The sequence below is a fragment of the Fusarium mangiferae genome (genome assembly GCF_900044065.1).
Source record: "Fusarium mangiferae strain MRC7560 genome assembly, contig: FMAN_scaffold007, whole genome shotgun sequence".
Taxonomy (NCBI): Eukaryota; Fungi; Ascomycota; class Sordariomycetes; order Hypocreales; family Nectriaceae; genus Fusarium; species Fusarium mangiferae.
The window spans coordinates 1,249,354-1,275,930 of record NW_024573927.1 but is presented as its reverse complement, the minus strand read 5'-3'; the positions used below and the strand labels follow the sequence as shown (position 1 = coordinate 1,275,930).

General features: G+C 47.8%; 11 protein-coding genes across 11 annotated transcripts; 3 read left to right on the top strand and 8 right to left on the bottom strand.

The window, feature by feature from the left end:
- Positions 1-209: 209 nt before the first annotated feature.
- FMAN_13572 (uncharacterized protein) lies at positions 210-2,605 on the bottom strand (the record flags this gene model as incomplete). The annotated part of the gene is made up of 2 exons (XM_041833056.1): positions 210-746; positions 803-2,605. 2 exons carry the CDS (start codon positions 2,603-2,605, stop codon positions 210-212), a joined length of 2,340 nt encoding a protein of 779 aa, XP_041683458.1.
- Positions 2,606-3,801: 1,196 nt separating this feature from the next.
- On the bottom strand, positions 3,802-7,711 carry FMAN_13571 (uncharacterized protein; the record flags this gene model as incomplete). The annotated part of the gene is made up of 5 exons (XM_041833055.1): positions 3,802-4,498; positions 4,558-5,326; positions 5,375-5,714; positions 6,023-7,081; positions 7,133-7,711. The coding sequence occupies 5 exons, from the start codon at positions 7,709-7,711 to the stop codon at positions 3,802-3,804; spliced, it is 3,444 nt and encodes a 1,147-aa protein (XP_041683457.1).
- Positions 7,712-8,208: 497 nt separating this feature from the next.
- FMAN_13570 (uncharacterized protein) lies at positions 8,209-9,668 on the bottom strand (the record flags this gene model as incomplete). The annotated part of the gene is made up of 3 exons (XM_041833054.1): positions 8,209-8,398; positions 8,455-9,024; positions 9,076-9,668. 3 exons carry the CDS (start codon positions 9,666-9,668, stop codon positions 8,209-8,211), a joined length of 1,353 nt encoding a protein of 450 aa, XP_041683456.1.
- Positions 9,669-10,250: 582 nt separating this feature from the next.
- Positions 10,251-11,731, bottom strand: FMAN_13569 (uncharacterized protein; the record flags this gene model as incomplete). Its single annotated transcript, XM_041833053.1, has 4 exons — positions 10,251-10,500; positions 10,558-11,040; positions 11,095-11,207; positions 11,261-11,731. 4 exons carry the CDS (start codon positions 11,729-11,731, stop codon positions 10,251-10,253), a joined length of 1,317 nt encoding a protein of 438 aa, XP_041683455.1.
- A 1,218-nt stretch (positions 11,732-12,949) lies between these two features.
- On the top strand, positions 12,950-14,770 carry FMAN_13568 (uncharacterized protein; the record flags this gene model as incomplete). The annotated part of the gene is made up of 6 exons (XM_041833051.1): positions 12,950-13,090; positions 13,159-13,512; positions 13,571-13,952; positions 14,003-14,271; positions 14,323-14,592; positions 14,651-14,770. 6 exons carry the CDS (start codon positions 12,950-12,952, stop codon positions 14,768-14,770), a joined length of 1,536 nt encoding a protein of 511 aa, XP_041683454.1.
- A 106-nt stretch (positions 14,771-14,876) lies between these two features.
- FMAN_13567 (uncharacterized protein) lies at positions 14,877-16,623 on the bottom strand (the record flags this gene model as incomplete). The annotated part of the gene is made up of 2 exons (XM_041833050.1): positions 14,877-16,339; positions 16,392-16,623. The coding sequence occupies 2 exons, from the start codon at positions 16,621-16,623 to the stop codon at positions 14,877-14,879; spliced, it is 1,695 nt and encodes a 564-aa protein (XP_041683453.1).
- Positions 16,624-17,042: 419 nt separating this feature from the next.
- On the bottom strand, positions 17,043-18,547 carry FMAN_13566 (uncharacterized protein; the record flags this gene model as incomplete). Its single annotated transcript, XM_041833049.1, has 6 exons — positions 17,043-17,205; positions 17,255-17,891; positions 17,945-18,074; positions 18,122-18,265; positions 18,318-18,348; positions 18,399-18,547. 6 exons carry the CDS (start codon positions 18,545-18,547, stop codon positions 17,043-17,045), a joined length of 1,254 nt encoding a protein of 417 aa, XP_041683452.1.
- Positions 18,548-19,449: 902 nt separating this feature from the next.
- FMAN_13565 (uncharacterized protein) lies at positions 19,450-19,901 on the bottom strand (the record flags this gene model as incomplete). The annotated part of the gene is made up of 2 exons (XM_041833048.1): positions 19,450-19,477; positions 19,546-19,901. 2 exons carry the CDS (start codon positions 19,899-19,901, stop codon positions 19,450-19,452), a joined length of 384 nt encoding a protein of 127 aa, XP_041683451.1.
- A 1,206-nt stretch (positions 19,902-21,107) lies between these two features.
- Positions 21,108-21,555, top strand: FMAN_13564 (uncharacterized protein; the record flags this gene model as incomplete). The annotated part of the gene is made up of 2 exons (XM_041833047.1): positions 21,108-21,460; positions 21,525-21,555. The coding sequence occupies 2 exons, from the start codon at positions 21,108-21,110 to the stop codon at positions 21,553-21,555; spliced, it is 384 nt and encodes a 127-aa protein (XP_041683450.1).
- A 1,024-nt stretch (positions 21,556-22,579) lies between these two features.
- FMAN_13563 (uncharacterized protein) lies at positions 22,580-22,966 on the top strand (the record flags this gene model as incomplete). The annotated part of the gene is made up of 1 exon (XM_041833046.1): positions 22,580-22,966. One exon carries the CDS (start codon positions 22,580-22,582, stop codon positions 22,964-22,966), a length of 387 nt encoding a protein of 128 aa, XP_041683449.1.
- A 286-nt stretch (positions 22,967-23,252) lies between these two features.
- Positions 23,253-25,598, bottom strand: FMAN_13562 (uncharacterized protein; the record flags this gene model as incomplete). Its single annotated transcript, XM_041833045.1, has 3 exons — positions 23,253-24,135; positions 24,191-24,892; positions 24,946-25,598. 3 exons carry the CDS (start codon positions 25,596-25,598, stop codon positions 23,253-23,255), a joined length of 2,238 nt encoding a protein of 745 aa, XP_041683448.1.
- Between the last annotated feature and the right edge of the window lie 979 nt (positions 25,599-26,577).

Below are 26,577 nucleotides of genomic sequence, written 5' to 3'. Positions count from 1 at the left end.
TTATAGGCCATCAGCTACAGGCCTCAAATGCAAATAACGCCGTTGCTGGTGTCATGTATTTGGCCACTATGAGGCGCTATCCTGCTCACTGAATATCCCCATTAATTCAGAAGAAAACAGACGGGATGATATAGAGAATGGGTATCAAGTCTATTAAAGTTGTACTTCCCAAGGTATAACCATAAAGCCACCAAGATGTATAATAACCATCAAGTCCTTTCTCTAATGGAGAGGGACTTTAATCCATCGATTAAATCGTTGATAGGGCTGTACTCTTGCAAAAGCCCTGCTACAGACCCATCGAACTGAATCTGTGGTATCTGCAGTTGTAGGCTGTCAGGGGATAAAGTGATGTCGTTGCTCATGTGGTGTAGCTCATTAAGCATCTTCAACGCTTCTGGATTAGTGGCCCCAGGATCCCCGGTTGAGTCCGTGTGAGACGAGTCAAAGTTGACCCTGCTTCCTTCTTGCCCTCCTGAGATACCTACCAAGATCTGAGACTGTCTTGAAGGAATGTGGCTTTCGGGCATTGACTTCAACTGGTCCTTCAATGGCACATGCCTTGATAAGCAAGCGTACCTGGGGTTCTGTGCACAGCGGAGCTGGATATCTCTGAGAGCTCTCGAGACTATGTCTGCAGTATATCGATTAGACTGATTCGGTACTAGCATCGCTTCGCTGATGAGATCCAAGAAGTCACACATCGAAGGAGCACACAACTTATGGTCTTTTAGAACCTGAATCATCTATGAAAATGAGTTATTAGCCCATGCTGTAGGATTGATTCTGATATAATTCTTACTGTCAGAACTGCCTCTTTGACCTCCCCCCGTTTGTAACTGCTTCCAATCGGTCTGTTCGTGTCTGTAGAATCCTCTTCCGTGACCACGTTGTAGAAAGTATCGCTATGATAATTTCCAGTTCTGTTTCGAAGATGATCTTCCTTTATTCTGTTGCCTGAGAAGGCCTCGACACAACTTTTGTCCTTCATCAGAAACACAGACGCATGTTCTAGAAACACACAGCCAAGAGACCAGATGTCGTATCTGGTTCCAACCTCACCGTTAACTTCACTCTCAGGTGCTTTGTAGGTTTGTGTATAACCCTTAATACCAGCCCATGACGCATGGGACTTGGACTGTGACGTGTTGAACTGAGTAAGACCAAGATCTGCGATGACAAGATGATCTTTCCTATCGCCCTGATAATTACTAAACCAAAGTAGGTTTTGCGGCTTTATGTCGCTGTGCCGTCCATAGTTTCCTTTCAGCGCAACGTGAACTCTTTCCTCCAAAGTGCTGGCGGTGTAGGACGAGCGTTGTTTGTGAAGGCTGCCCAAGCTCCTCAGAATACCAGAGCATTGAAGAAAGAACCAACACGCGTCTTCATAGACATCAGGGCTGTACAAGGTTGGCATTCTCTCCCATAGATCAGTCAGATCGCCATCAGCCCACTCGAAAACGAGGTAGTAATAGTCAGCTCGACGAAAGGAAAAAAGAAGCTGATGAAGGTGCTCTCTGTCTTCGAGTTTCTTGATGACCAGTCGTCTTGCAAGAGAGTCTGCTTCACTCGGGTGGTCTATCGAGCTGTGCTGAACAGCCTTGATAGCAAAACACTCTGGTTTTGGGTATTTACCCCGGTATAACAAATGCGACGGCTCAATAAAGACCTTGGTGACTTTGCCATACCCTCCGGACCGAATTTCGGGGGGATTAGAATCCACGAACGGCAAGACAAAATCGGCGGGGAGTCGAAAATGATCCATGAACTGCCCTTCGTCATTGATAGTGCAGAACAGACTGCATAGCTGCATCTGCTTCATAGTAAAATATTCCGCGTCGGGATAGGACCAAGCCCAATTCCTTGAAGACTCTATCTCGTTTTTTTCACGGTCATATAAGATGGGCTGTTGTCCCTGTCGCTGAACGGTAAGTGGGAGCTTGCTATCTTCTATCTTTGCAGCGACAAAGTCTAGTAGAAAATGAAGTCCATTCACCAAAATCAATGTAGCCATGATCTTCAGTCTTTTTGGTTTGCCATCAGCTCCATATACCTCGTTGGTAAGACTTATGAGATCTTCAGCCATGAACTTTTGACTGAGTATCTTTTCAACATTCCTTGGGCTTAGAATCCGAAGGAGCTGTCCCAGAGGTATAAACGCTTGCTTACCAGTATGATCAATGGCGGGTGTCCTGCTCGCATTCATCAATGTTACCCAGACAGAGGACAAGTCGACGTCAGCCATTGGAGGTTCCGAATCTTGGACCTCTCCAGACATACTGGCAGAAACCCGATAAGGAACTAATGACTTAAGCCATTGGCTATGTCCCATGTCAGAGATACTCCGAAATGTTGATGTGCTTTCTATCTGAGATAACACTGAAGTATGGATAGACCCTTGCTCTGTCCCAGGTTTTAAGGCGATATCGGATCGAGATGGGGCTACTCCCCATTCGGGGATACCCAGAGGCTCATGATGAGACACCGTTGATGGCTTTGGTGATTGTTGGTTTCGAGATGCATTGCGACTCTTGAGTGACGTCACATATGCAGTGGTCTTCCTCGTTCCCCTCACTCTTGAACGTGGTTTGGAAGGGTTGACCATGGCCCATATGAACAAGCAGGGGCTTATGATATAATTAAGGCATATTTCAGGCGAGGGGATACCAGGCAAAACTTTTGATTGTTTATAACGTATGAAGGCTGATATTTCAACTGTCAATTGAGCAGAGCCTTATTTCCTTATTTCTCTCCAGCACGCATTTGAGAAATATAAAGCCCTCCCTGAACTGCGGCTGAGACCCCTGGTCGAGATATTCGGGCTTTGCATATGGTCGGCCAATGAACTGCATGGGAATTCGAACAAGGCTTCTGGCCACCCATAACAGACATTGGCCAGGATGATGCCACAGCGGTTAGAATGCTTGGCCTGGAGCGGTTCGTGCCGCCACCTCATCCTTATCAGCATCGCGAATCACCTTTTTGCAGCGCCTGTGCATGCGTCTGGCACCCTCCTCTAGCCTGATATGAGAAGACCTGCAGCGAGGGTTGAAAATTCCAGGCAGAGGCGATCAGGTGGCAACCTTAACTTGGCTTGATTGCTCCGTCCAGAGCCTGCTTTTCCAAAGTGTGTCAGATGGAGGCCACCCACAGAGGCCTCTAGGCACAGCCCCCGCTTCTGAGGTTGCCTTGTCTGCCTTTTTTCCAATCTGTCATTTCTGAGTCATATCGCGTCCGTGATCGAGTCTTATTAAATCAGCCACCTCCGTGTTTCTTCCCCGACTTCCATTTCAAGCATATTTTCATCTATACGTTGACTTCCGACTTCATCAACATCTCTTGTCCTGTTCAGAATGCCCGGGCAAATACAACAACAAACGAGTGGGCGTGCAGTGACCAGCTCATCATACGATACTATCCGCATCAATGCTAAGGACGTTAGCCCACAAAAGCTTCTTGCTATTCTCGAACGAAGTCTTCCCCGAAACAAGTTCTCCGTCGAGATGCAGCAAGACATATACACCATCCGATGGGACCGAGACTCCTTCAGACGTGGAATGTAACACATATTGTTCCGCGCCAAGCATCTTCCCACGACCCTCAGAATAGCTCCTCACACAAAGGAGCATATCAAACCTTCATAACATCATCCATAACAGTCTGGGGACACAAGATTGGACCCCTTAGACTAGTCATAACCATCATTATCGTTATCATCACACATATATAGAATCATAGCAGTCGGCAACGAAATAAAGCGATTGAATGAACAACTTTGACCGTAATTCAACGAAGCAATAGCTAGTAAATAACGACATCCTCACCATCCACTGCGATGTTATGTTCAAGAAGCCAGGCCACTCCAACTCGAACATAAACCTTTGTCTGTTCTGGTTCGTCTTCGGATAAGGCGACAAGAAGAACGTAGTGTACCCGGACCTGAGATTCTCGCTTCTTGTCTTTACCAAGAACAACCGCCCGCAAGTTGGATAGTTCGATCCCAGACCCTTCATCAAGTTTGACTCTATCATGCATATCCAGCTTATCCAATCTGAGACTTCTAGCAACTGCTTTCAGCACAGTCCTCTTGCCCTTTGTACCGGTTTCCTCGCGAAGCAAGCAGTCTGTGCTCCATTCCACCTTGTCAAAAGGTATGTTGGCATATGTGATCGGACCCCCGTATGCCATCCATGACCAAGAAGGAACATGATAGCCATCTTGGAACGTGATACTGTTCAGAAAAATATTCTCAGGTCGAGACCAGAGAAGACTTCTCGCCAGGTACTGCTCAAAAACACCAAACTCGCCGCGAGTCTGGAGGACAGTTGAGAGGTGTTTCTCCAAACCCAGGATGGCCACTGGTCGATCTGAGTTGTAACTGAAATTGAGTCTGGAATACTTCTCGTAAAGATTTTGGAATAAAGTGATTCGCCCGCCCTTGTAATATTTGAGTATGGCCTTGGGGAAATCCGAGTCTGCGAACAGAGCTGACTGGGGACTGACAAGAGAAGTCATTAGACCAGATAGAAATGACAATGAGGAATTACGAGTACTTACTTTGACAATTTGAAGAATCGCTCACAATGCAGTCCGTTTCCACACTCCCAGTAAACTTGAGTCTTGGTGAAGTGCAGTGTTCTCCTAGACAAAGCTCGCTCCTGCATCACCCAACCGCGCGTATTCAGAGGCGCTGACTCTAAATCTCTGTTACAATCTTCCATGAACTCTGAAATATGAAGCAGACCGCTATCAGGAGTTTCTAAGGTCGCAGAAAGTGTTGAGCTGAGCTTTGGAGTGAGAAAGCCCTCGTTAGAAGTCGCTGCTGATGTCGCCGCGATTGTGCAGTAGGCGTTGCTGAAAACCTGACCCATTCGAGCAGCTTCTCGTCGCCAGTCTTCAGGGTCGTCTTGGATGATACACAACGAGTCTATCCACAAGTATGGGATCTTGAGTGCTCTCGTGACTCTGATGGCTTCCTGGAAATTAAGAGGTAGCTGTTCATGCGGTATCTCGTTACGAAATTGGTCGATGTTGCTGGTCAGGGTAGACAGGCTCATGCTGCCTCCCCAGCAGTGGCTAAGAGCAAGATAACGTAGGTTTCCAGAATCTTTAAAGTCTTCCAAGTGCTCACTCGACTCACCCACGTGAATCAGTCTAGTGGGCATCTGGACAGCACAGCCGCCAGAGGATATTTCTTGTGCATGGCCGTGCTCTGTATCACATACGCGGAGCCACTCTTGGAAGAGCTGGTATCGTTCAGGGCTTTCTGGAGGGGACAAAGTTGGATATCCGACCTGAACTGATTCAAGATCATGAGCATCGAAGGCTGAGGGAATAGTTAGTATGCCAGTCTTGAACCATAGTGATGACATACCAGGATCGGAGAACAGGGACAGGATTGGAGGACCATCGCGCCCATCTAAGTTAAGTGTAGGGCCGTTCCGAGCGCATCGTAATTCCTGATCTTCCTGAAGGCCAATCCTTTGCGAGACGACGTATAGAAGATTGCACAAGTCACATACCGACGCACGAGTTCCAAAGTCTCTCATTATGCCAGATACTGTAGCATTGGGCTCCCAGATTCGAAGCCTCGAGCATGAGTCACACAGTTGACGTCTGTCTACTGGGCTACGGCGGGTAGCCTCGGAGAAGAATTTCTTTGCAAACTCATTATCTGGACTGGCCGTCCATTGATTGAGTAGCTTGGCACTTTGCTGCTATCATTAGTATATGTCATGTACTAAAGGATGAGTATGGTAGAACATACTCGCTAATATAACTAGTAAGCAGAATGACACAAGGTAAAATGGTCATGGTTCACTAACAGGCTCGAAAGAAGTTAGTACAAGATGTCAGAAGTCAAATGCCGGGGATCACTTGATACATACATTCTGTATATCGCGATGTCAGATTATTCGTCAGCTTTTCTACCCTCTGGCAACTGAATCGACGCTCAACTCACGTACTAACTAAACGTCAGCTATCAAGTTCAAGGCACAGCAGCTCACATTGTTCCACATACAGCCATAGCAGCGGTATTGCCTGAAGGGACAGCAGTAGTAATTAAACCCTTGTTTTGAACACCAGATGCCTCAGGAGCGCTTCGACTCATGGCGTTGCTTCCGTCTGGCGGACCTTGACCGTCTTGACGATGGTCGTATTCGGCGGCCTGCTCGGCAGTCAGGCCTAGCGGCAAATCAATCACGTTACTAGGCTGGAGATACTCACCGTAACTATCTCTTATACTTTTCAATTCCTTGTGAATATCCGAAGCACTGCCACGATCATCGCTGTTGACAAGGAGCATTTGCTCCAGAACCAAGGTCAGAATTCGCTGCACGGCCTTGTCACACGGTGTGTTCTTAATAGAATCCTCCAGGTTCTGTATGCGCTCTTTGACGTTAATGTGAAGGTCTTCCCGTGCAGAGTCCCAGAAGCGTCGGTCCCCTTTCATAGACCGGTCGAATTCCCTGTACTTTTGCTGACCCAGTTTGGCCCAGATGAGAAACTCGATGAAGACGCAGCCGAGAGACCAAATGTCGAACTTGCGCGATAGCTTGATGTCATCGGAGTCTTCTACTGGCTCCCCGTCATCATCAAACAAAAGGTCAAATTCAGGAGGGCTGTACCGCCTCGTGGTAGCCTTGGCAGTCGTCCCATTTAGTCGCCTGCTTGTTGCCAGAATGTGAAGCTTAGACAGACCAACGTCTGTTATCTTTAGGCGGTAGCTACCAGAAGTTTCAGGGAACAATAGAATGTTGGCAGGCTTGAGGTCACCATGCCGATACCCCTTATCCGCCAACAGACTCAATGCGCTGGAGAGCCCGACCATTTGATCCAGCATCCAAATGATGGCAGCCATGCCCTCGGTAGAATCGGTTTTCAAGAAGTTATACAGGTCTCCACCCTTCGCCCAAGGGAAGAAGAATAAGGCCTGCTTTCCTCTGGTACAGGCGAGAATTGCTTTGACAAGATGGTCGTGATCCAGCAGTCGAAGAGACGTCACGTTAGTCATCTCTTTTTTGACATACTTGATTTGATCTTCACTGTCTAGCTCCATTTTCTTCATGGCCATCGAGTGCTATGTCATGTTAAATCAAACGTGCTGAAGGTTCGAATCTGGTGTACTTACTTCTGTCTGTTCTGGTACGTGGGCAGGGTGCATCTCGATCTTGGAAACGGAACTAAACCCTGAGACAATAGCAGTGCCTTTCTCGACCAACGGCAAAGGAATGCGTTGCTGTAGCACATATTCGAACTCTCTCTCAAAGATAGGGGCCAAAAATGGCCACTGCTTCTGTATGAAATAGTCGACATCATTATAGTCAATTCCTCCTCCAAAAGGAGCAGTAGTCCAGATTGAATCTTTCGCACTTTTAAATTTGTATCCTTCGCGCGTCCATTGAAGCTCGATAGGAAGATGATTATCAGAAAAGCCATTGGATAAGAACTGACCAATACGATCTAGCTTGCCGGCTCGAGCCAAGATAAGAAAGATGATCTTCGCAGGGCAGTTTTTATCGAAGATCCGTTTCTTCAAGGCATCCTGATCTTGACAATTTCGTTCCTTTAGAATGTCGCTGACGCACTCTTTCGATGTCAACATTTTGATCGTCGTAGTCGGGATGAAGACTTCATCGCTGGAATTTTCTTTCTCCGCATTCTCGCACTCATCCATGAGACGAACTAGGGTCCAGGGTGTCGCAGCCATGGCTGATTCAGTTGATTTGACGTGGTATGTTGGGGCTGTAGATAAGGCGGGAGCAAATTGCAGATGTCGAACATGATTGTGAAAATGGGGTTCAGCCCAATTATACCTTGGGCTTCTGGATGGTCAGCAACAAGCGTCAAGTAGACACTTTCAACCGCATAATGCCTTACCATGCAGCACTGCCGAATTGTGGAATAAACCTATCATGAGTGGTTTTTCAGGCTCCCTTTGCATTTTCTACTGTAGTGGTGCTGAAATCAACGTCATAATTTTGACGTTGTTTTAGCCGATTTAGTCGCTCCCATGACTTTAATGGGGTTAGGTTAACATCAGCTGATATGCATGTTGGCCAAGGCGTCAATCTGAGATTGTGTTGAATGTCGTGTCTGGGGGATTGTACAGTTGAGCATTCAAGTGACTGCAATATTGAGTGGGCAAGTCTGTTACAAACTCAGATTATGGTCAATTATGTACTAGATCTAATTATCTATTGTCTATTACGCCGCCGCATAAGCCTGGCCAAATGGCTCCAGTTTGACTCCTTCAATATCAACATATCCGTACTTAGACTGATCATCATTATGCGCCATTCCCTCACCCCATTTCTGCATAGATTCTTCAAATACTCTCTTATGATCCTCTCGGCTCAAGTCAAGAGGGTGCTTGTCCTTGCCAACCAGGCGGATTCTAAACAGAAATTAGTCTTCCGGCCATTGATAATTGTAGTACTTGTGCAGACTTACTGTGTGCCAGCAGCAACATTAGTGATACCAAAGTTCTGCTCGTCGAGCAAAGTGTCGATCGCGCTGGTAGCCTCGCCTTTGAGGATCTTGGAAGGTAAGTCGAACTCATTAGTCACGGGTCGTGCCAAGCCAATACCATGAACCGTCTTGAGAGCCTCATTCATAGCCTTGACTGTCCTTAAGCCACCAGTGACGTAAGCCTTGGTCTTGGTAAGCTCAGGGATAATCTTCTCGGCAAACTCGAGGAAGAAAGCCTCTCGTTTCTTCGAGCTCTCTCGCCGATGAGAGAAGGCAAGGCTCTGATAAGTTCCTCCAGAAAGCTCAACGAAATCAAAGCCATGCTGTTCGAGTTGCTTGCAAAGGATTTTGCAGTCGTCGGTGGAAAAGCCGCCTTCTTGGAATTCGACGCTGTTGACCTTGATGGAAAGGCTGAATGACTTATCTGGGACACGGGCACGGATAGCATCAGCAATCTCGAAGATGATGCGAGATCGGTTCTCGATTGAACCGCCGTACTTGTCTGTTCTTTTGTTTGTTGTCGGTGAAAGGAATTGGGCCAAGAGATAACCACTTCTCTCCATTAGTATCATTTCCAGAGCACTGGGATTTAGGTCTACTTACTGTGCACCATGCAATTGGATGCCGTCAAAACCAGCCTTGTAAAGGAATTCGGCAGCATGAGCAAATCCCTCAATGACGCTCTTGAAGTCTTGCTCATCCATGGGCTTGGGCTTGGCAAAGTGCATGCCCATCACCTCACCCTCCAGTTGCACATCACTAGGAGAAATAGGGTTCTTTTGAATGTTGTCGGCGACCTGGCGTCCAGGGTGGCTGACCTGCGCAACAATCAAGCTTCCATGCTTCTTGCTAACAGCTGCTAATTCCTTGAACGCTTCAAACCGCTCGCCAGACGCGGGTGCATCTCGAGGCACGATCGGGTTTCCAGCAGCCTCGAGCTGGTCATACTCGATCATAACATTTCCAGTCAGGATGACACCGAAATCTCCCTCGCCCCATCGTCGATAGACGTTGATAAGTTCTGGAGTAGGGACGCCTCGCTTCTCAAGGACTTTGGGATCCCATGTTGAAAGTCGTTCCGTCATTGCAGCCTTCATAAATCGGTTCTTGGCGGTTTTACCGCTGAACTCGAATTTGAGAGGCTGGCCCAAAGGGCTTGCGTCTGCTGGTTCAGTAGAGAATCGTCTTGGTGTCATTTTCAAATAATATTATTTTACAACTGCTTGCTCTATTCCCTAAAGTATAAATGCCGAGACATTTGCACGTTTATAGACAATTGGGGATATTATAAATCGGATATTTGTGATGTCATGACTGGTATGTGTTTTGTTCCATCATTGCCACGAGCTTCGTTCCAAAGACCCAGTTAATGCCGTCATATTCCACTTCCAGACCACAATTTTGGTTTAGTTCACGGCGACAATGCTTGGAATAGAAACTCTTTACCGAGGTATGGCCTCGATATAACGTTAACACCATCCCTTAGAACGGCGCTAGAAGGTTCTTGGATTTCTGCTGAAGTTTCAAGAGTGACGGGAACTTACGTTCATGTGACGATCGCGCGATTCATGAGTAAGGCACGATTATCTTATTGACAGGGGTAGATTATTCAGCATGAGTAATTGATCAACTACCGAAGTCTATGACGCATGGTTGACAATTGGGACAGCCTACCCGGAAGACAGACGATTTGAGGGCTCGCAACGTCATCAAATATTGGCTGGAAAAACGATGATTGGAATGAAATAAAGCCATAATAAGCAGATAATACCTAATTCCTAGCCTGCTACTTGCGCCATTGCAGGAGCCTCGTCCACTTGCACCTTATCCTTGACCTCATGCGTTGAAGTTTTGAGCGCACTCTCAAAATTCTCCTCTGCATACCGTTCAGCATCAAATTGGTGAATCCAATCCTCGCGTGGGAACCCAATACTGCTAGGATCTTTCTTGACTTTATCCCAATCCGTCTTGTGCCAAAGATCTCTGGTTGACTCTCCCGTCTTCTGAATCGCTTTCACGCGCTCATATCTATCATTGTGTTAGTTTTGCTGAAGAAACATACAAACAGCATGTCGTGATTCGTACCGCAGACTTTGATGAGCCTTGAGCGCACCAGGGATGTTGCCCTTGCCCGCGCGCTTCAAGCAGACAGCAATGGTAACACCGTCTTCCATGGCTTGAGTTGCACCTTGAGCACTTGTCGGTAAGAAAGGATGAGCAGCATCACCAAGAAGTGCGATTCGCCCTTTGTCACTAATCCAAGTCGGCAAAGGGTCACGATAGACCAGTTTCCAATCAACGACCGACGGTGTCTTCTCCACGATCGCTCGGCATGTTGGATCCCAATCCTTCAGGAGCTCTAGCACTTCTTCTATCTTACCAGGGAAAGACCACGACTCATCGATATCATGATCATCTTTGTGAGTAAGCACCCAACAACAATCTTTGCCACCTTTCAGTGTCGAGAACAAGAAGTGCACATCTTGTCCGATCCAGCCGTTGAAGGTATCGCCGTTCTCGCAGAACTCTTTTGTGTGGGGGTCTTGGATCATATCTTTGTTCGAGAACCTTATGCTCGTTAATGAACTAGTTTGGGATTACCATCCAAGGATTCAATCTTACCATGCCCTCCAAACAGCGTACCCACTGCTCTTGGGCTTGTCGACATATCCTAGAACGAGCTCTCTTGCCTTTGATCTCACTCCATCAGCACCTATCACCACGTCGCCAAAGATCTGGAACAAGAGTCAGTAAAAGATCTGTATTGCGTAGTACGTATGCAACCCACCTTCTCTCCGGTCTTCAGGATAATGCCAGCCTGCGTAGTGTCCTCGAAATACTGAGATACTCGTTGGCCTAGATGAATTGGGATGCCCAACTCATCGCGTGCATAACTGAAGATAATCTCATGCAGCTCGCCTCTGTGGCCATTCAGTACTGGAGTTTCAGGGTTGGGAGGGGGACGTTTCTGATGGTACACGACCTCTCCTGTGTCCCATTTGTGAATTCTGAAGCCATATTCTTGTATGTCGATGCACAATGGGCGTAGACGGGCTAGAATCTCCCCTTCAGACCAGCGATTAAAGATCCTGCCAGCATTGCCGCCAAATGATATAATGTCTCCGAGAACTTTGAGTTCAGGAAAGGACTCGTAAATCTCAACGTCGTGACCTTGCCGGTGGCATTCAATAGCGGCCGTCAAACCGCCAAAGCCTGCTCCAACGATGATAACCTTGACACCGGATTTGTGAGCTGCCATGATTTGATGAGAGGAGATACTTTGTAGTTGGTACTGAAACTCTCGAAGCCTTTAGTCAAGGGTTCGATGCAACATGTCACTTATGTGATCATCATGGGGAGCGGAAACCATCACCCTGAAAAGCCGAGGTAGCTGTCCCCGTCTTGTTCCCCGCCTTGTTGATCTGCAACTAAGATCCTTCTGCAGCCAAGAGTTGGTAGGCCATGCTAGTGTAACACGCTCGCTAACAAACTCTGCGGAACAGGGTACCGTGATAATTCTGAGTCTGCCATCAATTTGTTTCACCTGCTGTGGATCAAGCCCAGTCCATAGTTACCATTGTCTTTTGCGAGACACGTTACATCCTCGATTCGTAATAGCCAATCCGATACCCATATCACAGGATCGTATTTACCTCATAGCGAGAGCAAATTGGATATCACGCAACGTGCTAAACCTCTGTCGGATATCCATACGCTAGCAGCCAGGTTCGTGGTCCCATTGGCAGAGAGCTATGCAAAGCAACACACGTCCTGCGGGCTGCGGAAGAGTTTCGCAACGTGACTAACTTGTCATAGCTTTGTCAGGCAATGTCGTGGCTATCAAATGTCAGTCTGGATGATGAGGGGGGGGATGTTACCCTGGTCCCGGCATTTGGCTCGGGAATTAGCAGCACAGCCAGTTGCGATGACTCCCAACTCAAGCTGAAAACTCATGCAAGACGAGACTAAAACTTCAGCATGACTCTCAGATTGCGGGGAAGTACTTGGCAATTCCATTAGACTTCACATCTTGTTGGATAAGGTTGATGCAAGGGCAGTTCTAGTTCATAACTCGGTAGCTTTGGGTTAAGTTTGCCAACTCATCCCATCGGATCCATACCGCCGAACTCAAGACGAGAGGGCGACTCTCGGAAGAAACACCCCGATAACCCAAAGCAACAACACCCATTCCACATTTTCAGGCTGGCGACCTGGGTGCAACTCTGACTTGATCTGCAACTCTAAGTGGAACCTATTATGCACCCCGCACTTCGGTTGAGCGCCAACCCTCATGAATACAGCTAGTGATAAGAGGTTTCGATGTTTTTGTGTCTGGATGAACGATTGCGAGGCGATTGGCCAAGTCTCTCCAGTTGAGTTCCAGTATGAAAGGGAACGGTAGCCGCAGAAACATGATGTCCAACGCGGTTGAGTGCTCGTTTCACCTCATCATCCTCACCCCGTCTGGCTCTTCATCATGGCAGACCCATCACATGATACTATCCGTGCCCATTGGCGATGTTTCGTGGCATGCGGAATAATTGTTCTCTCTCCATTCCAGTATGGCCTTGACTTTGGGTTGATCGGTGGACTACAAGCCATGCCTGGCTTTCTCAAGGTAGGTATCTGCACTCTCCGCTCTTTGACACGCATGCAACTTTTGTACTGACCATCGCGTTCCCTCAGATCTATGGCTACCGAGATCCCGAAGTCGCAATCGGGTGGAACATCGACACCACCCGACAGCAGCTTATCTCGTCCCTAATGACGATGGGCGCCTTCATCAGCTCCAGCCTCGCGGGGTTCGTTGCCGCAAAGCTTGGAAGGAAAATGTGTCTTTGGATGGCTTGCATTCTTTGCGCAGTGTCGAACGTCATCATGATGACCACTACCCATATTGGGCCGCTGTACGTCGGTCGACTTCTTATCGGGTTGGCCAACGGCTACTTCATGACCTTCTCCCAACTCTACATCCAAGAAAGTAGCCCGGCAAAGTATCGTGGTTTGTTCTTGACCGTGTTCCATCTGTGCACAACCTTTGTCAGTACTCCCATCTGACAGTATGAAGAGTATATCGATACTGACACGTGGTTTGTAGGGTACACTCATCGGTACCATAATTGACTGGGCAACAGCGAAACGCCCCGATCGCTCTGCATATCTCATCCCTCTCGGAATGATATATATAGTCCCAACTATCATATTCGTTGGCTTGCCGTTCATTCCAGAGTCACCAAGATGGCTTGTTCTTCAAGGACGCTACGAAGATGGCCTCAAGTCACTCAAGTGGCTCAGGCCAGAGGGCGCAGATACCGAAGCGGAGCTTGCAGATATTCGCCAAGCTATTGATAACGAGCGTGCATTGTCCAAAGGTGTCGGTATCCTGGATATGTTCAACAACCCAATCGACAGAAGGCGAACCATGATCTCCATATGTGCTGTTTGCCTCCAAGCTGCCACTGGATCAATGTTCATCATTGGTAACTATCCCCGTTTTCGTCCAAGGGATATAGAACTGACCTTTACGCAGCGTACAAGGCTTACTTCTTCGCCATGGCTAAGGTTCAAGACCCATTTGCCATGAGCAACGTTCTCAGCATGGCAGGTATGATTGCTATCATCGCCAATGTTTGCATCGTTGTACGGTATGGAAGACGACGAGTACTCCTCCTTTGTGGCCTCATAACGGCTGGCTTCTTCCAATTGATCATCGCGGTCGTTTACGATCATAACCCGGGGGCAATTGTTACCGGCAAGGTACTGGTTGCGCTATCATGCTTCTACATGATGGCTTTCAATGTGAGTATCCATTGCCTATGTGAAGACATTGTTGCTGATGTTCTTTTTCAGGGCATGATTGCTCCATATTCATGGCTCGTTGCCGGCGAAGTCCCATCACAACGCCTTCGAAGCTACACCTTCGGCCTTGCTGCAGCAGCTGGATTCTTCGGCGCTTGGCTGATCACGTTCACCGCTCCGTACTTCATTAACCCCGTGGCGTTGAACTGGGGACCAAGATATGGCTATATTTGGTTCCCTTCGTGCATCGTTAGTGCTGTTTGGGTGTACTTCTTCCTGCCTGAAGTGAAGGGACGAACTTTGGAAGAAATCGATGCTATGGTAAGTAGCCCAAGATCGAACCGAAAGCCAAGGCAAAATCACTCACCGCTCTATGTAGTTCAACGACAAGCTGCCAGCCAGAAAGTTTCGAGGTTACAAAGTGCAGGAAACAGGTGTCGGAGAGACAGTTGGAAAGTTGAGCGTTGAGCTCAACGTCGTTGAAACTGAGAGAGCTTAGTAACAACCATGTAATGAGCTGGTCTGTTCTTTCCACCGGCTAGAATGCCTCTTTCATCCCCTTACCGGTCGAAGAAGCTTTGAAGCTTTCTTCGAGTAGTTTAGAGCTAGTAAGGAAGAAAGTCGACGGTGATATCTTCAATCGTCTCCCAAGTGCGCGTTGAGTCATCGGGGTGCTGAAACCAAACTCTTTCCAATAGCTCTAATGTCTTGAAAAGATGAGGAGTCTTCATCCATCTCCCAATGTCTGCAAGCTCGAGCCTGATCTCATCTCGCGCAGGCCCAATAGCATAAAGTCCAGCAGTGAACAAAGGTGAGACTAAGAGTACTCTCGGCGACAATCCGGACTCGCGAGACATTCTATGAGCGCATTGAATGATTTGAGCAACGCAAAAGCGGACTTCTATAGCGAAAGGCGGCAGAGATCTCATACCACAGTGCAAGTGTAATAGTGCCATATAGAGAAACCCGGCGTTGCTGAGTGCGTAGTTTTGGATATCGTTCGCGGAGAGAAACGAGAGCATATCTGATGGGATTATCATATTTTCGGCTTTATCACGAGAAATCCTTGTAAGGATCTGTTGAACAAGATTATCCGTTTCGAGTTCGAGCTCAGGGGTGCGTGTGTGTTTCTTTCCCAGGAGAGTTCCGACTTCTTTGAATAATGCAGGAAGATCAGACATGACACCACCGTAGATATCTAGAAACGCCCCAGAGTCAGTCTGGCCGTGGACAAGAAGCTGACCGCCGAGCAGCCCAGCAGGGCTCAAGGAAGCTAGTCCTTCCGCATTATGGAACCAACTATCCAGAAACCCTGTGTTCATAGGCACATGAGACCTGCCCATCACTTGTTTGCCTTTCTGAGCTGTCTGAAGTATAGCGCGTGCCCCATCGAGGTGGATGCGCCATAATGATGTTCCACCGTAGATCTGAGCCTGGCATAGTGTTCTGGTGGTAGCCAACGCCACCGTTTGTGACGTAGAGTCGGTAGCTTCCAGCAACCTTCGAAGATGGTTGATGCTCGCCCAATGGAGACTATCGATAAGTCGTTGGGAGTTTCCGGGCAGCATACCAATGGCATTGAGATGAACAGCAGCGAACGCCATTACGGCGTAGAGTAAGCTGGGCTCCTGGAGCGACATCGGGACGAGGAATCGGCAAATCTCTGTCTTAGCATAGCTGCTGGGGACTGTAAGTCTCATCGTTTTGGAGAGGTAGAATTGGAAGAGGTATTGAGCCATGGGCGGAAGGAATGATATCTGATGTTGCGGTCGCGGAATGGATGCCTGTAAGTCGTGCAGCGGGCTAGTCGGAGTATCTGGTGACTCGGCCCCCAAAGAAACCCGAGGAATGCAATCGCTTCTCAGCATCGATGAGGCATTGGTGGTGGTGACATTCCCATCCTGTGTATTCGGTGGGTATTCCGGCACATGGCTTTCTTTCAAGTGCTGGAGTGTTCTTCCATGGTTGGCATCTGGCCGCGTCGCTGTGGTCCTCCGCGATGCGCTGGGCTGAGGCGACTGGGCATGGGTCGTGCTGTAGACAAAGCCATTGCCTGTCGTGGTGTTGTCTGAACCAGCATAAGTAAGCGCTCACCCGAGTCTCTCGTCTATTGAACATACCCGTTCTTTTGATATCATGGAGACACTTTCCGAAGGTGGACTTGGCGAATGATCTTCCGCCCCAACTCAGCGTGACCTCGTATTTGCAGATGCTTCCAGCCTCGACGCATCTATCGCAAGAGGGCTTGCTCTCGTCACACTTTTGCCGTCGGCGGCGACATCTCACGCATCCCCCTCGGGACCTGGCTTGCCTTGGTAACGATTTCGGAGTTTCTGGAGCTGGAGTGCTCATTGCTATGTCCGTGGACTGGGATGAGTTGGTGAGGGTTTGGCGAGTGGTTCCAGTGAGCTGGGCTTCGGGTGCAAGTCCCCGCAGGGTTACACTAACGCCAGAACAAGATTAGACCCCCCTAATTGAGACCTGTTTGTTGTTTTCCACTCACGAGTTCTCTAAAGCATTCTACGTCAACTATCCGTGTCAATACAGCATCGACAAATGCATCATATCTCCAAGTTCACAGCAAAGCCTTCACATCTGTCGCTGAAAAAATGAATTGGTATTTAATTGAGCCTAATAATGCTGCCTTTGTCCCTGGCACTACGTCAAAGTTCGACTAAGTTGTCTCTGCTAGTTTAAATTCTCAACCGGAAATGACAAATCTAGCTGTCAAAGGTCGACGGCATTTCTTCCGGCATTTATGACTTGCGAACTCAATCCCATCCGATAAACCTCAAAATGCACTTCTGGCCTTTCGGACGAGATGTAAAAATCTGGTCGTCCATGCTCATGTCAAAAGTCAGGCCATCTGCAGGCGCTGTTCTATACTGCGAATAGATGTCACGCAAAAGGGTCTTCATCTCAACGATAGCAAGACTGGACAGCAGGTCAGCCAATATCCTCAAGTGGGAGCTCGTGTACTCACTGCCTTCCGATGCAGGCACGACCTCCATTAGAGAACGCAAAGAACAGTCGGTTTCGCTCAGCGGAGCCTTTCTCCTCTAGCCATCTCTGCGGCTCAAAGCTATCTGGACGAGGAAATACTCCTTCATCCATCCGATGCATCGAGTATGGCTGACAGCTGACGATAGTACCTCCAGGAAGCCAATGGCCATCAACAGTTGCGCCGCCTTCAGGAACGCATCTTGGTAAACTCATAGGGATGGAAGGGAAGACTCTGAGACCCTCTTTGACAACTACTTCGAGGTACTCAAGTTGATCGGAAGGAACACCAGGGTTGGCTCTAAACTCATCTCTCAGGCGCTCCTGGATGAAGGTATAGCCTGGCTGGGAAATCTGCCACATCAGAAAGCACAGCGCATCACCAGTGGTTTCAATCCCAGCAAGCATGTGGTCCATACATTCAGAAGCGATGTCGAAAGTGCCCATGCCGAACTTCTCTTCTTGCATGCGACTCACCAGTGTAAAGTCAGCAACGCCGCCCTTTTTCACACCATTGAGCACAAGTTCTGTGGATCTAGGAATACCGCGCGACTTTCCGAACAAGCCCAGCTTGCCTGCAACGCTACCAAGAGTCGGGTGATAATAGTTCAAGAGTCGTCCTGTTGTCATTTGTGTCAGTACCGTACCCTCCAGGGTTCTCGATAATACTTACTAACAAGACTGTTGTCAAAGACCGCCTCATGGAGTGTTTCTTCGTCTGATGCCCGGAGAATCGAGTCACTTCCATGAGGATGGAACAGGTGATGCGTAACGCAGTCGAACGCATAGCAGTGGAGGAATATCTACTTCACGTTAGCCACGAAGCCCAGAAAGAATCACGAAGACGTACGTAAACGTCAAGCTCCTGCTTTGGAGCATCTTTGCAACGAGCGATGAAATTTTGTGATCTTTCTTGTATACCGTGTAGAGAGGCTTCACGGTTGACGTTAGTGTTTGCGTAACGGTCGGCGGTTACTCGTCGTCTTTGGCTGTGCTGTACGGGCTGTTTAGTGTTTTTCTTGTTCCCAATCGCATTCGAGACTTACTGGGCCTTTTTGCAGGGTTGAGAACATTGTCCTTTCCTCGGTCAGTTCGATATTTCATATTGATACTGAGTGTCGTCTTACCTGAGCCCGAACTGGGAGAAGAGGTTGTAGAAACTTGTCTTATCAAAGCCACTACCTTTGGACAGATATATCTCCTTCATCGCGTCCAGTGACGAAAAGACAACCTCATTTGGGGCTACACGGACTGCGTTACCGTATCTCTGGTGCATTTTATGAACATACTGTGTTCTCTTTCCACGAAGCTCATGGTACCTTAATTGCCAAGCTGTTAAAAGACCTAGGCGAGGTCCTGGGAGCGAAGCTAAAGGTGAACGCAGACGAACGATTAAAAGGCCGATAAAAATGAGCGCTGCTGCTCCAACAACAAGACTAGGAGATAGTACCGCCATTTCTAGTTGTGATTGAGAACAAAAGAATAAAGTCTCGAGAAGCGGAATGTCATGTCTACCTTATATATCCATTCCCGGCGTCCATCCTGTCAAGCCCCGGTTTCAAGAAGTGGAGCATCTTGATGTGTGCTACGGAATTCCGCCCAATCAAAGAGACTATCAAATTGCCCTTATGGCGCTTGCACCAAACAGGAATCTCTAAGAGATGGCCGATTGGCCCCCGCAGTTAATTCACTATCATCATGGTAACTTCACTCAACTCATCCGATTCGAGTTTAGGGTTTCGTGTTGATAAACATTTATCTTATCTTCTTTGCCTTCCTTTCTGTTCCCTACCGATAAGCAGATTTTGGGTCACATATCGGCCTGTCCTGCTCTGTCACTACGCTCAGTCCTCTCCTATCGTGAAACATCAAGGAACAAATCAACATGTTAATAGTCTCATGAATCGCAGTAGTGAATGTATTCAAAGTGATTTAATCTATCTAAAGTGTCTTGAAAGTGACTTTGGCAAACTGAGCTTCAATGGTCTAGCTTCGCGGCCAGCATCTGGTATTTCTTCCTGAAATCCTAAGTTTCTCACGCCCGTTCTCAAGTCTTCGGCTTAATAAAATTCCTTTGCCTCATGTCTCCCCGAGACACTGAAGTGTATGCATCCACAAAGTCTAGAAAAGGCGTGTAGAAGGTCAAGCTTCAAGGTTCAATGACGAAGTGGCAATTCTTTAACACCGGCCCTCATTCGGGTCCGAGCTACGTATAATTCATCAGTCCTCGCGTCTTTCAAAATGTCTGCGGTTAAATGGATAACAATGACTTACGTGAAGACCCATCCTGACTTCTCGGACGAACCTCCCCGAGAGCAGCCTCGGATCTCATCACTCAATCCACCAATGCAATGCTCATCCTGAAGATCAAAGGAGTCTCTAGTGTTTTTGTTCGTGATGGAGTACTCCATTTTGGTACCGCTTCCGTACTGGATGCACTTGTATTTGACCTCGCCAGGACGGAACGTGCCCGTAAACGCACCGCGGCGACATTCACGCTCAACGTCCGCGACGAAGACATTCAGGCCGCCTGGCCATGTAATGCCACTGGCGAAGCACTTAGCTTCAACGCCAGAAATGGCAGAGCTGCCCAAAAGCACGAAAGATGCGAGAGTTGTAGTGAGATGCATACTTGAAAATGATCCGAAGTTGATTGGGTGTTGAGAGTGCTGATGGCCTGAGAATGTTTATCTTGAGTTGGGTTCAAAAGGTTTGTCGAAGGTATAACATGTATTTATTTGAAAAGTCCCCAAGTCAATTTCTCGACTTGGTACACAGTTCTGAACTCATCTTCCGGTGAATCCTCCCTTTAGGTAGGTAGCATCGTATGCCTGAGTAAGATTCGGTGATGCCTTTGGCGAAGGATCACAGAGCGAAGCAATTCCAGGGATCATGAAATAGTGAACCTCGGCTCAAGGGCCGTTAACCTACGAGACGGTGGGCCGATATGGTATAGCAGCTGCCGAAACGAGGCGGTTAGGTTGACTGGGAACTTTTGGCGATCTACTTCGACACGGCTGTAGATCTTTCACGGAGTTCTTGGCTTTTCCCGAATACAACGTAGAGCTATTTGCGTCTCTGAACCCTGGTCTAGAAATGGGTTTGTATTTTGTATCATCACAGCTTGGCCTTACCTATTCTGCCATTTCCATTTTCCTTGAGACACTGCACAATACGACTTTGGCATCTTCTCTTCGGCAGTTGAAGTCTGGACAGATCTTGATATTCAATTGGTTAATTATGCAGCTAATAGCTTACTTTAATGTTGAACTTCAACTTGCTTCTATTAAAATTCTTCGTTCCTCATGAATCTGTACCAAGTCAGACTGTTGCCACTTCAAAGTCTACATGTAGATATTGGATTTGCCACGTCCTAAACAAAGGACTAAACTCTGTGCATTCATTTAACCGGGACTCAGGTCATTAGAGATGTATGAAGCCTTTGCTCTTGATAATATTACCCAAGCGAAATTCGGCAGAAGAAATCTTCAGCTGTCGGAATGGTACTGAATTGGAAGGTCGAGGCTTTTCTGACGGTACTTTACGGCTAAAGGTCAGAAAGTCGTATGCAATCAGCTTACCTGCCCTTCGTTGATGGAGCAACCTGAAGGTCTAGAACGACGTATTGATTCCTCTCCTGTTGAAGTCCTGCCAGCATGGCCATGGACCTATTTGCATCTTTGGGGTTTCATTATTATAGAGCAGTTTCGTAAATGAATAACCCAATATAAAATAAACCTTTAGGCTACCGTGGAATCAGTTTCTTTACCTCACCAGCTTCAAGCTTTCTTTTTAATCCTTTCTCAAGATAAAGTGTCCGAGTCAAACTTTCCAATATGCAACTCCCCATCAACTTTGCTTCACTCATCGTACTATCCACCTTCACTCTCAATGGAGTCTCTGGCAAGTGCTTCACCAGCGGCATCAACTGGTCGAACAAGGACAAGGCTGTAGGCCATGTTGAGGCAGCCTGTCGTGGCGGTGTTTTCACCGGTGTCTTCAAACCCGGCCAGAGAAAATACCTCTGCGTCAGGGTCGCTGACAACCTCAAGTGGAAATTCGCTATCACCAACCAGAACACCCGTGATTCATTCGATCTTCAGGATGAACACTGTATTGGCGGGCTAAGCAATGAGGTTCGTGGCTGTGACAAGGGAGGGGTCAGTAGTGTTTCTGGATGGGAATTCAGGTGAGCTTTGAACTTGTGAGATGGGATTTGTCCACCTTGCCTAACTGCACGCACTATCCTCTAGCTCTGATCCCAATGTTGGATACTGCAACTGATATCTTTTCACGTTGCGGAAGAACACGCACCAATACAACTTGGCGAATCGCACGAGGTTTATTTGAAGAAAGCCTTGAAATAATGAGGAAGGACGGCATGGGACATTGCTTAGGTCAATGGCTACGCTATTAAACTGTTGTATCGTTACTGAACTTGACGTCTTTGGCGCCAACCATTCTTGGCCATAGTCCTCCTTAAGAGACTTGGTAAAGCCTCACGGATAGCACAATGAAGGTCATTGAATCGTACATTCCACTGAATAAATATTAGAGTATGTTAGAAAGTGATTTCTTAACTTTTTATTGAATCAGAAGAATTACATGAGTGGCTACAAGTGTCTGGGCATGCCACAGCTGTATCAGATCATCCCATAGGTGTAACGCTGACTGCTATGTGATAATGTCTGCGATGCTACCTGTATGCTATCAAGTTCGTATACAGAAAGCGCATCACCATCTCATTGCCGCCAAGGACTCTCGGCAATTTCTCTAGCAAGCAGTGAGCTGCATGGCTCGGATGAGTTGGGCTGACGAGTGGCTCAAATCTGACATATGATCGACCAGGACACGAGGTACCATTGCTGACTGCCTCATAGCCATTGGCGCAAAGCCATTTTGATTACACCATTAGGGAAGATGATCGACATGCATGAAGTCACTCAGCCTCAAATTGTGGATTGTGACCAGGAAGACATAACATCGAATACGGGAAAGTGATTCGAGGTACTGGGTTATAAGCAAGTGCTGACTATTCTTCGTTGAGGCTTTGAATACTGCCTACACCGTGTTAGATGGTCCACAGGATGTGTAGTCAACACGAGGAGGTTGGTCCGTATTAAACCGTAGGAATCTTACTTCCCTAAAAATAGTGGTGAGGATACGATGGCTGATGACGCTCAGAGCTGCCCAAGTGTATAAAGAGACTCGCCATCCTCACTATTCGATCGCAATCTCACTCAACCAACAATCTCTCATACACTACTTTAACAAATATTCTCAATCTTCTACCAAATTCTTCGCCAACATGCACTTCATCACCATTCTCACCGCCGCGGTCGCAACCCTCGCATCTACCGCAACAGCTACCCCCAAGACTAAAACCTTTGCAACAGCCAGTGTCTATGCCTTCAACCGAGACCAGAACACTCACAAATTCGTCGACGTTCCTTTCGGCAAGCTCACACACATCGACTATCAAATCACCGACCTTGAGCTCCGCGGCGTTCAGTTCCTTCTCCCCGACGGCGAGAAGATCGATCCTGACAAGGTGACCTGTCAGATGTACAAGGACAGCCTGGGAACCCAGCCTGGGAGCGCTGCTTTTACGAAGAAGACGCCTGCTCATATCAGTCTTTTCAACCCTGTTCAGTTTGGATGGGTCTTGTGCTATGTCAACGTTGGTAGCGCCTAAGAGTCTGGAGGTCTCTGGGAGAGAAGTCAGGGATGATCGCTAGGGACATATACGGTGCTTGTTTGTTGATAGTACATATTTTGGGGAGGGATTACCGGTCTTTATTTCATTCTGTAGCAACAACAGAGCTAATTTACATTCATTCCCTCTCCCCTGTCCGTCTTTCCTGCTTCAGAACAATGGCTGTCTGTTCCAACTGGTTTGCCAATCGAAAAGAATACGTAAGCCCAAAGGATGAGGTCAAGTCTGAGTATTCAGTCCAGTGTGAATACAAGAGTTGTTTCCCTTACATAGAACTGAAGTGCTGAACGACGTCCGAGAGCAACCGTCCCATCGAGGCCACTTCGCCAACAAGCATTTTGTACGAGATTATGGCGTAGTTGTAAACGTAGATGGAGAGCTGTCGCGATACCTGCCCGTAGAGCTCGGCCAAATTAAGAAACAGATAGACGACATAGTTTGTCGACATGCCCCATTTCTTCACTTGGAATCGGATGTCGTCGGGCTTTTGGCCAGGGATATACGCGACAATAACGAAGCCCAATGACTCGAGTGACTTCACGGTTGTTTTGACAAAGTCAACGGGCATTACCGATTCCGTGTAGCGATCGCACATCCCAAAGCAAAGTTCCGAAAGCTCCAGCCGGACTTTGTTAGTGGACTTCCCCTTGTAAGTGTTCTCCAGTTTTTTCAGAAGTGTTCTGGCTATGTCAAAGTTGAATTGAAGCACTTCAGTCTTCAGAAGATCCAAAGCCTCGCCGTAGATATTGCTTCGCTTTTCCAGGACATTTTTGTCTTCCTTGCTTCTACTCTTGCATAGATCGCACGCACACTTGAAGCCCCAACGGGAGAGGTGGTGCTGTACTTCCTCGTAGGACTCGAAGGAGCAGGGAGCACGATAGGAGAGAAGTAGCTCCGTTCCGGCGGACATATCTTGCGTAGCTCGGATGATTTGCATGTCGCCAATAAAAGAACGCCGACAGTTGCTGATACAGCTGTGGTTGACTCGGGAAGCAAGGAGCCAGATCCCTGAAGTCAGGAACTTGGTGTCGCTGTTTTCGATCTCTAGTGTGTCCCCTGTCTTGCGAAATACTCTGGTTTCGAAGTCATCGCTTGTAGTCCTCGGAGCGTTCACTGCGTTGTAGTGAATGATTCTTTCTACCATAAAGCTACAGCCACGTTAGCAGGGCTTCCGACAATATGTTACGGTGGAGATGAACTTGCGAGTCAACAACAGGACTTCCGTCACATTCCGTAATCTGAAGCTTCTTTTGGTCGCCATGGAATAGTTCTTGGATGGTATCAAGGTGCTCTGGGTTGTGATATAGCTTCTGGATGACTTGTGCCCACAGGCGAACAGAACCACCAGTTGTCACTTCCTTGCGGGGCAAGTTCCCTAAAATGGGATAGGTCTTATGACTCTTCTCATCCATGAAACAGTATGAGAACGCCTTTTCGCAGAGTATCAAGTCCCCAGCAGATACGTCTTTGGTAAGGAAGAGCCCTTTGCCTCGGCCAGGGGCGATACGGATCTCAACGAGAGAGGAGAAGGTGGCGCGGTCGATCAATGGAGGTGTCTCTTGGGCTTCAACAAGCATATCGTCAAAATCATACTCACCATGATTCTGCTCCTCGAGTCTTTTAAAGATGGCTGACTTCATGCTCCAACCAGGCACGCTCTTGGGAAACGCTGCTGTGAGAGCTTGAAGCTTTTCTAGGCACTCCTCAAACTTCCCGAGGTTGTAGACTGCGCGAGCTTGAAGAAGCAAGGACTCCTCAGTTGAAGCTGCAAGAAGGCCATCTCCCTCGATAGCGTCTAGTAACGCCTGAAGAGGGCGATCGACTTGGAGATTGACTTGGGAACGGCCAAGAAGTGCCTGCTGCTTCTCATATGGTGACCCTGCTGTGCTAATAGCCAAGGTGTATCTTGGTAGTGTTAGAAGTAAGGCTGTTGGCATGAAGATCATGGAGAAACTCACGAGTGTAGTGCGTGCAACCAGTGCTCCTTTTCCGCCAGCTCTGCTCCCTCGGCATGATATTCTTCGCTACTCTTGATCTTCTCGTGGACTCTCCACTGCTCGGGGATTCTCTCGTCGTGGTGCTCCAGCCAGATGATGTCGCTTGGGTGGTAAACTTGTAGGGAGTAAGTCCCTTCGGCTATTTTATCAAAGAAGGGATTTTTAAGGACGGCTACGGAGTCTTGAGCAGGATGTCTGACGGCCGACAAGTCCTCCTCGAGCTGTTGATGAAGCGCTAGTAGGACTGCTGTCCCTTCTTCATCTTCCACGATGGTCATAACAGCCGCGGCCCGAGCGGGTGCGGTTTTCACCCGAAGCAAGACCTTCTTGCCGCGATGATGAGTCTGGAGTCTCATGTCAGAGATAGACATTAGTTCAAGGTCTTTCTCGGGGATTAGGCATGGCTCGCGGAGATCTTGGATCTCAGTGACGTAGATGGGTTTCTTTTCTGGGGCGCCGTTGTGTCTCGCAGTTTCCTGTCGGAATGCTTCGGCAAGAACTTCAGGATCTGGGTGGTCAGTTACAAGCTGACCTTTGCTTACTGCTGCTTTTCTCATAGCAGCTTCCAACTCTTTCATCAGAGCGGCATGGCCGTCTTCCGACCCAGCCTCCATGTCTCTCTTGTTGGTGGTCTCGGTAGTGGTGATGGCGACGGATTAAGGTGATTTTGCTGAGTTTTGGGCTCAGGTCATGCAAATTCTAGGTTACCAAGACGTCAGTTGAAGGAGGACGTGGCCCAGGCGGGTGAGTGGGTCAAAGTCGTTTTGTTTGTGAGCTGTTTTCTTAGAATTTTCAGGTCTATCGTGAGACTACAATCCAAGGCCTAGTTTGCTTGCCCTTTGCACTGTTTGCAGCTGCCTGCCCCTTGAGTCACCTTGAAAGCTGGGTTATAGTGGTCAACATCAACTTCAGTCTGGCAATTAAAAGCTCAAGGCCATATTTGGTAACTGCTACTAAAATATTGAATATAATGTAGAAACAATACTAAAAGAAAGGGCAAGCTAAAATATATATTTTCTCATTTCATTCAAGACAGACAATGAATGATGCTAGATGGCCCCTATTTTTCCACAAACTCAGCACTAATATCACAAATCCTCCTCTTGACTATTTCAGAGAAAGATTGTCAAAGAAAGCCCAGCTATTCGAGGTATAGGACAGTAGTAGACTCTGGTAAAAAGTCCTTAACTCAAGGCAGGTTCCGTCGATGCTACCCACCGAAGGATCTTCTGCCAGATTGCATCTCCTACCTCAAGACACAAACGTTTCCAAGCCACGTTAAACGGATGCTGAAATTGCCGAGAGTCTGCGCCTTGACCGGGGTCACGGTCATGGGCAAAGGCAGTGTGCCAATTTAGTCCATAGGGCTGAGCGTCAAGTCATCATGCAGATTATCCGACTCTGTTATGGCTATTACGATACCCTTCCTGGACTTAGTGTATCTCTATATTAGACCAGAGTCTTTTTTATCATTTTCATATCTGCATGAACGCTCTTTCTGTGCCAAAGAGCCAACCAATCTCGCAGCGAAGCATCAGTTCGGCTGGTTTGGAAGAGTCGCTTCCCAATGTGTGGACACCATCCCGACACAAA